The 16561-nt window shown below is 37.5% G+C and overlaps 1 protein-coding gene across 1 annotated transcript in view; it reads right to left on the reverse strand.

Moving 5' to 3' along the window:
* The window catches only part of LOC130010306 (uncharacterized), a 41010-nt gene extending 26954 nt beyond the window's left edge, over positions 1-14056 (reverse strand). Inside the window, exon 1 of the mRNA XM_056099671.1 lies at positions 13505-14056. Within this exon, the coding sequence (XP_055955646.1) occupies positions 13505-13541 (37 nt within the window). The 5' untranslated portion in view covers positions 13542-14056. The remainder of the gene's footprint in view (positions 1-13504) is intronic.
* Between the last annotated feature and the right edge of the window lie 2505 nt (positions 14057-16561).

Raw genomic sequence — 16561 nt, forward strand, 5'->3', positions numbered from 1 at the left:
CCACCTGTGATCTGTCTGCTAGCCCTGTGATAAGATTGCTAATTGATTTCGTGAGGGTATGCAATTATATATCCCCCCAATTGTGTAACATTACGCAACCAATATAAACAGTATTTGGAAACATATTTTACGAAATCGGTACAACATGACGACAAAGCAGGCCTACGCGCATATCTCCAGAGAATGAATAAATTAATTGGACAAAATCGTTTTCAGTCTTTTATTAATTGCTTTGAGGGTGTCATTTACACATTTAAAAAAATAAAAACAAGACAAAAGTTATGTAACCAGGCAACAAAATATACGACCAAAGGTGAAATGAAATGAAATGGGGTTTAACGTCCTACTGTTCTGCTCCGAACTGGGCTAATGAAGACGGGCATACGGCATTGCCCGAGAAAGTTCATCCAGGTTTTCCGGCGTGGTTTCCCCTTGTCAGTGATGCAGGACGGAGGGCCAGATAAGGACAGTTGTCTAGTCATTCGGATGGGACGAAAAACCGAGTTCCCGTGTACATATTGGCGGGCACATAAAAGATCCCTTGGCAGTTGGAATTCGATAAAAGAGTAGGCCGTAGCGCCGCTGCCCGGGCAAAATTTCCCTCATAACACACTGTATGGCGTGCACGTAAAAGATCCCTTGGCAGTTGGAATTTGATATAAGAGTAGGCCGTAGCGCCGCTGCCCGGGCAAAATTTCCCTCATAGCACACTGTATGGCGTATGCCCGTCTTCATTAGCCCAGTTTAGGAGCAGAACAGTAGGTAATTAAACCCCATTTCATTTCATTTCATTTCATTTCTTAGTCAAATAAATGCATTGTGAATTTCAAGAGATATACAGGAAAATGCATTAAGTATATTAAGCTTCGGAGACAGTCGATATTACTCTCCCGATATTTAAAATTATCTCATTGACAATTGAACTGTTTCAATGGGGTTTTTTTTGTAGTAGTTGAACTGAAACTACACGAGTCACAATTCTATAGAATAAAACTGTTGTTTATTACTGACATTCTCTGGCATATATTTTAGCAAGAACCATTGGTAAATGATTGGTTTTTTTTCTATCTAAGCGGAATACAATACACTACAATGAATACAGATCGTATGTCATATATGGATGCTGGTTTTGTTATTACAAAGGTATGCATTTGTTATTACCTTCAACAGTTAATTGAGTGCAGTCGTTTATTCTGAATCCTGACCCTAACAGATGATTTCATCAGAGGTAATTGTGAATTTTTTTTGTGAAGTTAATTGTTGAAAGATTGTTCCCGGTGAACTACAATAGATTGTCCCCACGGGCTTTGGAATCCAGACAGGTGTAAAAAGTTCAACAATGTTGATGGCTGGATGATGTTTTCTGTAAGAGCCAAATATATACTCTTCAAAAAAAAGTAGGGCATATTGAAATGCAAATACCTATGCAGGTCGCGATATGATAAATTGCCATGGACATTTGACATGCTTTGAGAGTATGTTCACAGATGAAGAACGTATTGCCCCAACAGAACCACTGAGCTGCACATGCGACACGCAATAGCGCCATACACGTGGGAGGGGTTCATTGTCAAATTTGACACTTCAAGGAAGGGTTGATAGAAACTGCCGCGTGCTGGTTTATCTATCCATGTTTGCTTTCCTATCGGTTCATGCATAAGATTTACTGTTTAGCGTATCTTTGCTTTAGTGTGTTACGCTTAATTTGATCGGGAGACGTGTTTGTGGACGTCAACGTGGGTCAGACGTCAGAGGAGTGGGTCAGATTGCCCCAAATCGTGATTGGGCGGTTGATTAACAGCATGCAATTACTCATTATTAAGACAAAAATCAAAAACGTCCATTTTCACTTTTGATGGTGTATCTCTTTGCGAGTGAAATGGGACCGTCAGATAAGCCGCCCATATGAACTGTTTATGTTCATGTGTAGGCAATTGGCCTGTTATTAACATATACTGGTTACCTCTAATGAAAACAGCAGTGAATTTCCGCAGTTTTGTATTGTTTCTGAATATCCTCTACTTTTTTTTGAAGAGTATATATATTGCAGGTCTTTCTAAGCTTCCAATGTTATATAGATAAAGAGCTGGTCGTTCTTGATATAATATTTCCAAATTAGACACTGGACAACAGCCCCGGTGGGTACGAATACGACGCTGGCTCGCTAGCCTGTGGGTCGCGTGTTCGATCCCTGCATTGGCCGCGAACGTTCATCGGGTTTTCCGACGTGGTTTCCCCATATCAGTGGTGCAGGACGAAGGGCCTGACAAGGACAGCTGTCTAGTCATTCGGATGGGACGAAAACCAAGGTCCCGTGTATACATTGGCGTTCACGTAAACTATCCCTTAGCAGTTGGAATTGGATACAAGAGTAGGTCATAGTGCATCTGCAAGATTTCCGTCATAGCACGCTGTATGGCGTATGCCCATCTTTATTAGCCCAGTCGGAGCATTACAAAGTACGTTAAGCCCCATTTCATTTCATTTTCAGACACTGGACAATAAATACACTTAAATATCGACTATCCGATGGCCTAGAGAATTGATTACAGGCTCGTCATGCGACTAAATGTCTTAATAGTAATTTATATAAGATTTGATGCCAAAATTAAAACATGCAATAGGTAGATTTAAACATGCATTATGCAAGAGCAAAATCTGATTATTACAAGCCTTTCTTTAGGCCTGAAATGTTATCTAAATTATCAATTAGACATTAATTAACTTATCCAGACCATAATAAACTCTCGATGTCAAGGCTAGCCTTCGATGTAGGCTGGAATAGATTCCTATATGCCGCTAACGGCCAAAGATAATTAAATCAGAAAAAGTGGATAATCGAGACTATGCTGTTTATATTAATGATTTTAGTAATGATGACCGAGACTATGCAAAAAATTTCACCCGCTTCTTTCTCGGCTCATAGTGGATCAATTTGACTGAAATTTTCAGCAAATTACCTTTACACTATCTAGTTTTTAACTATTATAGCGAGAACTGCCATCTCTTTATCTTATCTCCCATAATGTATCTTTGAGTAATTACAAATGTCTCCGGTGTAACACTAGTGCAAATAGTTGTTTCTGAAAATCGGTTTGCATGAAATAGAATTGATTGATTAACATTCTTCTTGTATGGTCTTTACGTGGATTTATCTCTTACTTAATTATATAACTTGTAAGTTTGTTAGTTAAAGTCGTGTGTATCCCCATCTTCAATACTCGTGTTACGATTGTATCAGACGGTTGAATGCTATCAGTGTGACTTCTAGAACTATTCTATTATAGGCGATGTTTACCATCAATAGATTCTTGTAAATAAATATCAACACCACCCACCTGTGATACGTATGTATCATCAATGCCTCGTCTAGAAAATGAAATTAAATGGGGTTTAACGCCTTACTGATCTGCTTCGACTCGGCTTATAAAGACGGGTAAACGCCATGCAGTTCGCGACGAGGGAAATTTTGTCCGGACAGCGGCGCTACGGCCTACTCTTATATCAGATTCCATCCGCCAAGGGTTCTTTTACGTGCATGCCAATGTGTACACGGGTCCTCGGTTTTTGTCCTATCCAAACATCAAATTCCAACTGTCACGTGTCATTTTACGTTCACGACATTGTGTAACCTACACGTGACCTGTCAGTCAACTTTTCCAGCCAACACCGGAAGTTAGAACACGGGACCTCCGTGACTCATATCACGTCAAGAAAGGGAAATTATACGAATAATTTTGAAAAGGTTATTCATAGGAAACGAAGTCGGAGCAATATAATGAAATAGGGATTTAGAGAACGCTTTGGTCATGTTGAGATCAGCATGGTATTTGTTTTATTATTACATCACTTCTGTGCAATGTCATGAAGGATAATTATTTTAATTTAAGGATTAACAAGTTGTTAATACAATATAATTTAATATTATTCAAACATCTAATTATTTTATTCTCCCTGTTTTATTTATATAAACATCAACGATAAACTATAATCATATAGTAAACTCAATAGATCTACTTTAGATCGTAATCTCGCACGGTGTCTCGTGTCATTAATTCGTGCGATCGAAGATGAGTAGTACTTGTTTAGTCTTGTCATTTATGTACTACACCGTCTCTCGGTCACTGGCTTTTGTGCCAAGTGACTATAGAATGAATGAATGAAATGTGGTTTTATGGCAGGTCAGCTCCAATCGGGCTATATTGGTGATATTTACGAGACACATTAAATGAAATCACAAAATATTAATATACATAAATATTAACACTATTAAAATTAAATAATATTATTGTATGTATATCAAATATTTAAAAAATAAAATATCGAAAAACAGTATATATACAAATTAACTTTCTATAAAAATGTGTCTCCTTTAAAAAATCTTACGCTTTACAATATAGACCCGGCTGGGCAAATAAATTCTGTAATGACAGACAACGGAAGTATTTGGATCTAACATCTTTGAGATGCTTGCACTCAATCAGAATGTGCTTAACTGTCAAAGGAACTGGACAGTGTTAACACTCTGGCTGAGGCTCTCGTTTTAAGATGAAAATTTGAGTTACAAATGTATGTCCTATCCGAGAGCGACACAAAACAACTTCATCTAAGAGACTATAAAATATATAATACAACTTCATTGCATCGAAACGCCCTTTGAGGACAGGATACAATATACAAGGACGGACATAACATAAAAGTACAAAAATTATGCATGGGAACAAATTCACAAACAGGAGAGAGAGAGAGAGACTAACATATAGTTCATTCTTATTTCAATAATTCGCTTGCTAGAAAAACGGAGGAAAACCGGAGAAAACCCACCAGGTTGGACAGGGGACCATATTCCTTGTCACGTCCAACTTGGGAATAGACAGCACGCCATTTGACTTAATGACAGACCTTGTGATGCAACGCGCCCGCGGTAACCATTCGAAAACCAACCCACACACCCAACCCCCACACCAGACAATACAAAGCATACACATTATAAAACATAGGACATGTTTGTCCTGTGCGCGTTCCATATGTGATTTTCAAGGAATCCAGTAAGATTGGGTGCCTCTACTTTCCATATATACCAACACTGCCATACTTTTATTGGAAATAACCAACCAGATAAGTACATTTGTGGGAACATATCTTTTAATCGATATAGTCGAACGCAACAGAAACGTTGAATCAAAATTTGAAATCCTTCCCCTTCCGCCAGATCGTGGATGTTGGGTATTAACACTATAACTGCGGATCGACAACGGAAGACACGACAATTAATTAAAGTCGATAAAAATGTTGTGCAAATCTAAAAAAATTTGGATCCATCGATCTCAGAAAAAATGCTCCAGACATACTCTGTAGACTGCGATATCTTCCAGTAATTTATCTAAAGAATCCATAACACCACATGCAAACACGCGACAATATCAAAACGATATTAGAACACCCTACCTCGTAATAACGACCTATGAAGGATATAGCCATATACACACTATTGATTCTCCTGAAAACCACGCGACAATTTCAAAACGATATTAGAACACCCCAACTCGTAATAACGGCCTATGAAGGATATTGATTCCCCTTAAATTATTTTTGGTAAACGTACTAATCCCTTTCCGTCTATGTTTCGATTTTTCGGGTCATAAGAAAACCCACATTTGTTGTTTAAATAAGTTTTCGGATTGAATGAAATTACCCAATTAAATTAAAAAAAAAATGTTGAGTCTTGGGAATATTATTCAAGAAACGTATCTTGAATTTTAAAAGTTTTAAAAGTCAAAATCTTAATGAGAGATAAATAAAAACACAAAACAAAACATGTTTCCCAAATTCAAATATTGACAGTCTTGTTTCATTTGCTAAAACAAATATTAAACTAATCTTATTAAGCTATGAAATGTTGTTTATAAATTGTTATTATTATTACAGAATACGTATATTGCGTCTCTTCACATCCCGTGATCGGGGGCACTTTACAAAGTGACGATATACTCACCAAAAAGAAAATAAGTAAAACAAAAGAGTTGTATATAGAGAGTCAGTTAAAAGCTTGTTTGAATAAACGGGTTTGAAGTTGTTTTTTTTTTTTATAGAATATAGAGATTATAAAACAGAAGCTTGAAGTTAAAGGAGGGTTGGCCATAAGAGATCGTGACTCAATGAGGAAGAGGTTGGGTCAATAACCTGGCAGGGTGGTTAACCGCTGGCGCTATAAATAAGGTTTGCAAGTGAATCAGGTGACGTGGTTTCCATTTCTCGCTTGTACGTGATGCAGGACGGAGGACCTGGCAATGACAGCTGTCTAGTTGTTCGGATGGGACTAAAAACAGAGGTCCCGTGTACACACAGGCGTGCTCGTAAAAGATCCCTTGGCAGTTGGAATTCGATATAAGAGTAAGGTATAGTACCGTGTCCGGACAAAATTCCCCTCATAGCACACTGCATGTTAAACCCCATTTCATTTCATTTCATTTCAACTGCCCGACCTCATGGGGTTTTCCCGGTTGTCATCCATTATTAAAGAACCAGGCGCCAGCCCCTTCGTTCACTAACCAGGAGATACAGACAGGGTTCGAGAGTTCTCCTTATTTCCGAATCACAAGCAATAATTCATGTAGTTAGCTTTCTGCTATATATATTGCACGGACTTCAGTGAATCGCCGGGGTTACCGACCGTACAATTATTTGATGTAAAAAATAGTTTGATATAAATATAATTTTATTATAGATCTACTTTAGATCGTAATCTCGCACGGTGTCTCGTTTCATTAATTCGTGCGATCGAAGATGAGTAGTACTTGTTTAGTCTTGTCATTTATGTACTACACCGTCTCTCGGTCACTGGCTTTTGTGCCAAGTGACTATAGAATAAATGAATGAAATGTGGTTTTATGGCAGGTCAGCTCCAATCGGGCTATATTGGTGATATTTACGAGACACATTAAATGAAATCACAAAATATTAATATACATAAATATTAACACTATTAAAATTAAATAATATTATTGTATGTATATCAAATATTTAAAAAATAAAATATCGAAAAACAGTATATATACAAATTAAAACTTTCTATAAAAATGTGTCTCCTTTAAAAAATCTTACGCTTTACAATATAGACCCGGCTGGGCAAATAAATTCTGTAATGACAGACAACGGAAGTATTTGGATCTAACATCTTTGAGATGCTTGCACTCAATCAGAATGTGCTTAACTGTCAAAGGAACTGGACAGTGTTAACACTCTGGCTGAGGCTCTCGTTTTAAGATGAAAATTTGAGTTACAAATGTATGTCCTATCCGAGAGCGACACAAAACAACTTTATCTAAGAGACTATAAAATATATAATACAACTTCATTGCATCGAAACGCCCTTTGAGGACAGGATACAATATACAAGGACGGACATAACATAAAAGTACAAAAATTATGCATGGGAACAAATTCACAAACAGGAGAGAGAGAGAGAGAGAGAGAGAGAGAGAGAGAGAGAGAGAGACAGTAACATATAGTTCATTCTTATTTCAATAATTCGCTTGCTAGAAAAACGGAGGACCCGGAGAAAACCCACCAGGTTGGACAGGGGATCCTATTCCTTGTCACGTCCAACTTGGGAATAGACAGCACGCCATTTGACTTAATGACAGACCTTGTGATGCAACGCGCACGCGGTAACCATTCGAAAACCAACCCACACACCCAACCCCCACACCAGACAATACAAAGCATACACATTATAAAACATAGGACATGTTTGTCCTGTGCGCGTTCCATATGTGATTTTCAAGGAATCCAGTAAGATTGGGTGCCTCTACTTTCCATATATACCAACACTGCCATACTTTTATTGGAAATAACCAACCAGATAAGTACATTTGTGGGAACATATCTTTTAATCGATATAGTCGAACGCAACAGAAACGTTGAATCAAAATTTGAAATCCTTCCCCTTCCGCCAGATCGTGGATGTTGGGTATTAACACTATAACTGCGGATCGACAACGGAAGACACGACAATTAATTAAAGTCGATAAAAATGTTGTGCAAATCTAAAAAAATTTGGATCCATCGATCTCAGAAAAAATGCTCCAGACATACTCTGTAGACTGCGATATCTTCCAGTAATTTATCTAAAGAATCCATAACACCACATGCAAACACGCGACAATATCAAAACGATATTAGAACACCCTACCTCATAATAACGACCTATGAAGGATATAGCCATATACACACTATTGATTCTCCTGAAAACCACGCGACAATTTCAAAACGATATTAGAACACCCCAACTCGTAATAACGGCCTATGAAGGATATTGATTCCCCTTAAATTATTTTTGGTAAACGTACTAATCCCTTTCCGTCTATGGTTCGATTTTTCGGGTCATAAGAAAACCCACATTTGTTGTTTAAATAAGTTTTCGGATTGAATGAAATTACCCAATTAAATTAAAAAAAAATGTTGAGTCTAGGGAATATTATTCAAGAAACGTATCTTGAATTTTAAAAGTTTTAAAAGTCAAAATCTTAATGAGAGATAAATAAAAACACAAAACAAAACATGTTTCCCAAATTCAAATATTGACAGTCTTGTTTCATTTGCTAAAACAAATATTAAACTAATCTTATTAAGCTATGAAATGTTGTTTATAAATTGTTATTATTATTACAGAATACGTATATTGCGCCTCTTCACATCCCGTGATCGGGGGCACTTTACAAAGTGACGATATACTCACCAAAAAGAAAATAAGTAAAACAAAAGAGTTGTATATAGAGAGTCAGTTAAAAGCTTGTTTGAATAAACGGGTTTGAAGTTGTTGTTTTTTTTTATAGAATATAGAGATTATAAAACAGAAGCTTGAAGTTAAAGGAGGGTTGGCCATAAGAGATCGTGACTCAATGAGGAAGAGGTTGGGTCAATAACTTGGCAGGGTGGTTAACCGCTGGCGCTATAAATAAGGTTTGCAAGTGAATCAGGTGACGTGGTTTCCATTTCTCGCTTGTACGTGATGCAGGACGGAGGACCTGGCAATGACAGCTGTCTAGTTGTTCGGATGGGACTAAAAACAGAGGTCCCGTGTACACATTGGCGTGCTCGTAAAAGATCCCTTGGCAGTTGGAATTCGATATAAGAGTAAGCTATAGTACCGTGTCCGGACAAAATTCCCCTCATAGCACACTGCATGTTAAACCCCATTTCATTTCATTTCATTTCAACTGCCCGACCTCATGGGGTTTTCCCGGTTGTCATCCATTATTAAAGAACCATGCGCCAGCCCCTTCTTTCACTAACCAGGAGATACAGACAGGGTTCGAGAGTTCTCCTTATTTCCGAATCACAAGCAATAATTCATGTAGTTAGCTTTCTGCTATATATATTGCACGGACCTCAGTGAATCGCCGGGGTTACCGACCGTACAATTATTTGATGTAAAAAATAGTTTGATATAAATATAATTTTATTATCGTGACAATCATGTATTAGGTATTGAGGTGTTATTGGGTGGTATTTGGTGGTATTGGGTAGTATTGGGTAGTATTGGGTAAATCGTCCCACCCTAAAAGATAGCTTAATATCAATATAATTTTATTATCGTGAGAACCATGTATTGGGCATTGAGGTGGTATTGGGTGGTATTGGGTAGTATTGGGTAGTATTGGGTAAATCGTCCCACCCTAAAAGATAGCTTAATATCAATATAATTCTATTATCGTGACAACCATGTATTGGGCATTGAGGTGGTATTGGGTGGTATTGGGTAGTATTGGGTAAATCGTCCCACCCTAAAAGATAGCTTAATATCAATATAATTCTATTATCGTGACAACCATGTATTGGGCATTGAGGTGGTATTGGGTGGTATTGGGTGGTATTGGGTAGTATTGGGTAAATCGTCCCACTCTAAAAGATAGCTTAATATCAATATAATTCTATTATCGTGACAACCATGTATTGGGCATTGAGGTGGTATTGGGTGGTATTGGGTAGTATTGGGTAAATCGTCCCACCCTAAAAGATAGCTTAATATCAATATAATTCTATTATCGTGACAACCATGTATTGGGCATTGAGGTGGTATTGGGTGGTATTGGGTGGTATTGGGTAGTATTGGGTAAATCGTCCCACTCTAAAAGATAGCTTAATATCAATATAATTCTATTATCGTGACAACCATGTATTGGGCATTGAGGTGGTATTGGGTGGTATTGGGTGGTATTGGGTAGTATTGGGTAAATCGTCCCACTCTAAAAGATAGCTTAATATCAATATAATTTTATTATCGTGACAAACATGTATTTATTTTATTTAATGATTGTTAAAAATGCATCAAACAATCTGATATTTGTTTCGTAAATATAAAAGTTCACAATCTAAACGTAACAATGTTTATCCAGTAGACGTGGTACAAGGGTTAATCAGCGAACTGGATGTATGAGATGTGTTGTTGATGTTTGGGAAAGTAGGACGAGGGGAAATGTGTAGGGAGTGAAGTGCTGTAAAGGGATAGTTAGATGTATTATGAATGGTTAGAGTGGCTGTGGTGTTACGGTGAAATACTATGCCGCCACCGTAACACCACAGCTTTATGATTTGTTAGACAGGAGTGATGTAATGGGTGTCAACAACTGGGTATGCTGGTACCGTCGCAACGTAGCCGTGAAATATATATTGTGGGGGGGAAGGGCGGAAACGGAAAAATATACAATGTTGACAGTATGTGCCAGGCATGAGGCTGCGCAGACCGAGCGGCAGCTCGATAGGGAGTGTGAGGGAGGGTCACCCTCATAAAAAAATTTTTTTTTAAATTTCAGTTTTCTGTAAGCAGTGAAAACACTATTTTGGCATTGTTAGCGGGGTTAAACCTAAAAATCACATTAATACACCTATTGCACGATATTGTGAAACTAGCTGACGAAGACAGCTCGGGCGGCGATTGTTCGACTCGGGGCTGCTCTGTCAGTATCTAACAAACGCATTTAGTTCGCGTACAACTTTTAAAAACCGAATGTCAGTATGGTATTTCTCACATAATTGGTTATCGCAAAAACAGAGTAAACTGAAAGCGAGTAATCTCGACTCAAACCTATAGTCTATAGCCTACTAACTACACTCGTCACTAGGCTTCCTATATTATTGTTTGTGGACGGTTTACTACTCAGTGATAAGCCTGCGCCGCAAAAAGAGGTCTCCCCTTTTATTATTAGTATAATGACTTCCTCATGTGCGGCAGGTTAGTTTGCTTCTAAAAACACTGTTTTCCGTTCCAAAAAATACAAAAGTAATTTTCTACCAGATGACCATGGTTCTTTTCACCGAGACTAGATAATTTCTCTCGGTGTAAGGATATAGCTATGGATAAGTTCATACAAGGTCAATAAATCCGCGGTCACTTCGGGTCACACTGTTGAGAAAATAAACCGATGGGTTTGTTTAGTAGCAAATCGAGCGTGAATCAACTGAGTTTGTACTGAAAAATTTTTGAGTGATATGTATGAACTGTCTTCACACATTCGGTTTATAATTAGCGATACACAGGTACAGTGGCAAGTGTTGTACTTCACAGACTGTTTTCCTCCGAACTACCTCCGCACGAAATCCCCGATTTGGGTACTTGTTAAAAGAAAAAGAAATAGTACCTGTGCGCATGCCAGTAAAAAAAACCTAAGAGTTCGCGCATAAAAATGCCCGAACGTACCAGGCGCCAGGTCATCTAGCATCATAATTTCAACGATTTTATGAATTCATGAAAGTTTCTAAGTAGTGTGTAGGTGTAGATAGCAGTCATCTAGAAGAGAGGGCGGACCAGATGAAAGTTTCTAAGTACTGTGTAGATGTTGAGAGGTATCATCTAGAAGAGAGAGTGGACCAGATGAAAGTTTCTAAGTACTGTGTAGAGAGGAATCATCTAGAAGAGAGGGCGGACCAGATGAAAGTTTCTAAGTACTGTGTAGATGTAGATAGCAATCATCTAGAAGAGAGGGCGGACCAGATGGAAGTTTCTAAGTACTGTGTAGATGTTGAGAGGTATCATCTAGAAGAGAGAGCGGACCAGATGGAAGTTTCTAAGTACTGTGTAGATGTTGAGAGGAATCATGTAGAAGAGAGAGCGGACCAGATGGAAGTTTCTAAGTACTGTGTAGATGTTGAGAGGTATCATCTAGAAGAGAGAGCGGACCAGATGGAAGTTTCTAAGTACTGTGCAGATGTAGATAGCAATCATGTAGAAGAGAGGGCGGACTAGATGAAAGTTTCTAAGTACTGTGTAGAGAGGAATCATGTAGAAGAGAGGGCGGACCAGATGGAAGTTTCTAAGTACTGTGTAGATGTAGATAGCAATCATCTAGAAGAGAGAGCGGACCAGATTTAGGACGGTTCAATAGCAGTGTCGTTCAACAAAACCGGAATTGAAACCTTAGAAATCTAGTAGGCCAGCTAATACGTCACAATGAATACTTGTAATATGAAAATAATAAATTCTCTTCTATATATCTACGCGTTTCTTACATATTAACAGAGAGAATGCGAGAAATGGGGTTTAACGTCCACTCGACACAAACTAGGTCATTTCGGGCACTTGCGCGCCGGGGTTTGTAGCAGTGGGAGGAAACCGGAGGACCCTGAGAAAACCCACGAAGTTTGACAGGCAACCCTACTCCTTGTCACTAACAACCGGGGAATCGAAACCACACCAGAGAAAACCCACGAGGTTGGACAGGCGACCCTACGTCTTGTAACGTACAACTGGTGAATCGAAACCACGCCAGTTGACTCAATGACAGACCTTATGATACAACGCGCACGCGCTGACCATTCGGCCAACCAATAGGTTGAAAATGTTTTGGAAAATTGTTCCAGATGTTCGTCTAGCCTCGTATTGTTCTTCAGCTGCTAAAGTCACCTTAAAGATACATTATGTAAGATTTAGAGAAAGAGCTAGCCATTCGTGCTATAATAATTTGAAAATAGATAATGTAAAATGAATAATTTGAAAATTTCATTCAAATTACTCTATTGCGAGCGAAGATATTAGCCTTTGAAGGTTTGACAAGACGTGTGCAATAATTTCACCACCATAATTGTTGTTCGAAGCTAAGTCTCGCTCCTCCATTTTTAGCTTAAATCAAAATATGGCTGAACTGTTCTAATCTATTTAATATCGGAGAAATCCGATGCCACCGAGAGTTGATTATGGCCTGGATAAGTTAATTAATGTTTAAGTAATAATTTAGAAAACATTTCAGGCCTAAAGAAAGACCTGCAATAGGCAGATTTAGCTCTTGTATAATATATGTTTAATATGATTAATACAATGACGTCATTATTAATGTAACGTCATAATGTATTTTTAACAAATGGAATTATTGAAATTAAATCAGGATAAAATATGTGTTAAATCACGGATACAAAAATAGCAACACCGTTCTGTACGACGGTAGTTGAAAACAATGTGCATAACTAATGAAAGAAAAACACAAAAAATACAACATAATCAACTTACCTAGCGAAATGATAAGGAATAGTTTCACGAGTTCCATTGTGTTACCATGGGATACAATCTGTAGATAGAAGAACAACCCACATAAACGTCTATATTCATTTAAAGTCTACATGTATAAATAAAATGAAATTGGGTTTAACGTCCTAATGTTTTGCCTACTCGGCTAATGAAGCTATAAGGAATAATGACACGAGCTCCGTTGTCTTACCATGGGATACTATCCGTAGATAGAGGCCTGAGCTCCATTGTGTTACCATGGGATACCATCTGTAGAGAGAAGAACAACACAAATAAAATTGTGTTTAACGCCTTACTGTTCCAACTGAACTAAGGAAAATAGAAAATACACACGAATGTTTATTGTCGGAAATACTATTGTAATAGTAAAACCACTCGACACAAACTAGGTCATTTTGGGACCCGGAGAAAACCCACGAGGTTGGACAGCTCCGAAATGGGCTAATCAAGACGGGCATACGCCATACAGTGTGCTATGAGAGAAATTTTGCCCGGACAGCGGCACTACGACCTACTCTTATATCGAATTCCAACTGTCAAAGGATCTTTTATGTGCACGCCAATATGTACACGGGACCTCGGTTTTTCGTCCCATCCGAACGACTAGACAGCTGTCCTTGTCAGGCCCTCTGTCCTGCATCACTGACAAGGGGGAACCACGCCGGAAAATCTGGAACGAAATTTCTCGGCCAATGCAGGGATCGAACACCCGACCTCCAGGCCAGTGAGCCAGCGTCTTACCCACTTAGCCAAAATGATAAGTTCCGATCAGTATTAACAAACATGCTGAATTAAAAATTCAATGAAATGTGCTCCTGGCTATATTATAAGACTGCCCCACTTTTTCGTGGACGAGCAGAATTGATACGCTTATTGAATCCATGAGTGGGGGGAGGGTGGGGGAGTGGTATCTTTGAGGGCTGAAAAGGACAGATCAGTTGGGTTGAAAGAAACTTTTGCCACCAACAATCATTGAATGAATCATAGACATACCAACTTCGCCAATATCAAAATCTACTTTTTTGAGATTCAAGTTTGAATATCGAAAAACGAGTTGCCCGTTTTTTGGAGATTCGCCAATATCATAAAACAAGGAGAAATATCAGTTTTATGTGAATCCACTGCTCAGGCATCCTCATTTATGATATTTTTAGTTCGTTTTAGAAAACGTTTTTAATCAAATGTGTTTTGGAGAAATTCTGTAGACATACATCCATCAAATCTGTTTTTTTGAAATTCACGCCTGAATATCGAAAAACAGGTAGAAAGAGTAGTTTTGATGTGAATCCACTGCTCAGGCATCCTCATTAATGATATCTTTAGTTCGTTTTACAAAACTGATTTAATCAAATGTGTTTTGGAGACATTCTGTCGATTTACATCCATTAAATCTACTTTTTTGAGATTCAAGTTTGAATATCGAAAAACGAGTAGCTCGTTTTTCAAGATTTCGCCAATATCAAAAAACAAGGAGAAATATCAGTTTTATGTGAATCCACTGCACAGGCATCGTCATTTATGATATCTTTAGTTCGTTTTAGAAAACGTATTTAATCAAATGTGTTTTGGAAAAATTCTGTAGATATACATCCATCAAATCTGCTTTTTTGAGATTCAAGTTTGAATAATAATAATAATAATAATAATAATTATAATTTATTGAACTTGTATAGCACCAAAATCCAGCTTGTAAAGCTACTCTGTGGCACTTGTATCACAAAATATATGATTATGAGTTCACAATATAAAACAATACAGATAGAAAATCATAAAAAAAATTAAACTGTTAGGTAAAACAAGATAATAGGATTTTAAAAAAATAAAATAGCAGGGTACAGATAAAATATAGATAGAAAATCATAACAAATTAAAATTAAACTATTCGGTAAAACAAATAAATAGCAGAGTACAGATAAAATATAAAACATTAAAGTAATTAGTAAAATAGATAAATTACGTGAAGGCTTTTTGGAAAAATTCTGTTCTTTTTAAAAACGTCGAAACTTGAACTGGTCCTTGTTTTAAAGGATATGTCGTTCCAAAGTTTCGGTGCTGCTACCGAAAAGGAGCGTTGGGCGAAGAGTGTTTTACTTTTTGGCATCTCTAGGAGGTGAAGATTTGAAGAACGATGTTGGCGTAAGGGTTTATAATGGTTTATAATGGTTAAGAAGATCTTTGAGATATACAGGCGATTCAGGACAGTTGATTGACAGATATGTAAGACACAAAATTTTGAAATCGTTGCGAAAAGAAACAGGGAGCCAGTGAACGAGTGGCGAGTTTTTCGACATTCGCCAATATCGAATAACGAGCTAGTTGTTTTTCATTATTCGCCAATATCGAAAAACGAAAATCGAGCTAACTTCACACTGCCGTTTGGAACAGAAAAATAGGACGTTACACCCGATTTCATTTCATTTCATTTTATTTTTTATAAGGTTACAATATCAAGTTGATGACCACAACTACTCTTTCATCAGTCTATTTAACCCCCCAAGGTGTATATCTCGCGAAATCTGCCGCTTTGTGTGTTCTGCTCTTAATTCAAGAGATGTTACCTGACAGGACCTTTCCGAATGTGTATTTAAATATCACTAAATATATTGAATGCTCTAATATATTCTATATGTATTCGTATAGATTCTAGTCATGTATATTTGTTCTTTCTTTTTGTTATAAGCGTACTTTCTAAATTACATTGTAACATTGAATTAGGTATCATGTTCGATTTAGGCATCCTTACACGTTGCCCTTGAATCAGTAGTGAACAAGTAAAAGTTTATCTATACTCATGTATATTTGTTCTTATGTGTTTTTTCTTTCATTTTGTAATTGTATGGGCGTTTTTATGCAAACTTACTTACTCAACATCAGATCTGACTGACAAGGGGACCCCCCCCCCCCCTAAAAAAAACCCAAAAAAAACAAATAAATAAATGGTTACAATATGCAGATGGAACAAAACAATTTTATACTTTCGTTTTTAATACATCACTAATCGGTGGAGAAGGTTTAAAAAAAGAAAATGACAAAAAAAGA

This window comes from Patella vulgata, chromosome 3 (genome assembly GCF_932274485.2).
Source record: "Patella vulgata chromosome 3, xgPatVulg1.2, whole genome shotgun sequence".
Classification (NCBI taxonomy): Eukaryota; Metazoa; Mollusca; class Gastropoda; family Patellidae; genus Patella; species Patella vulgata.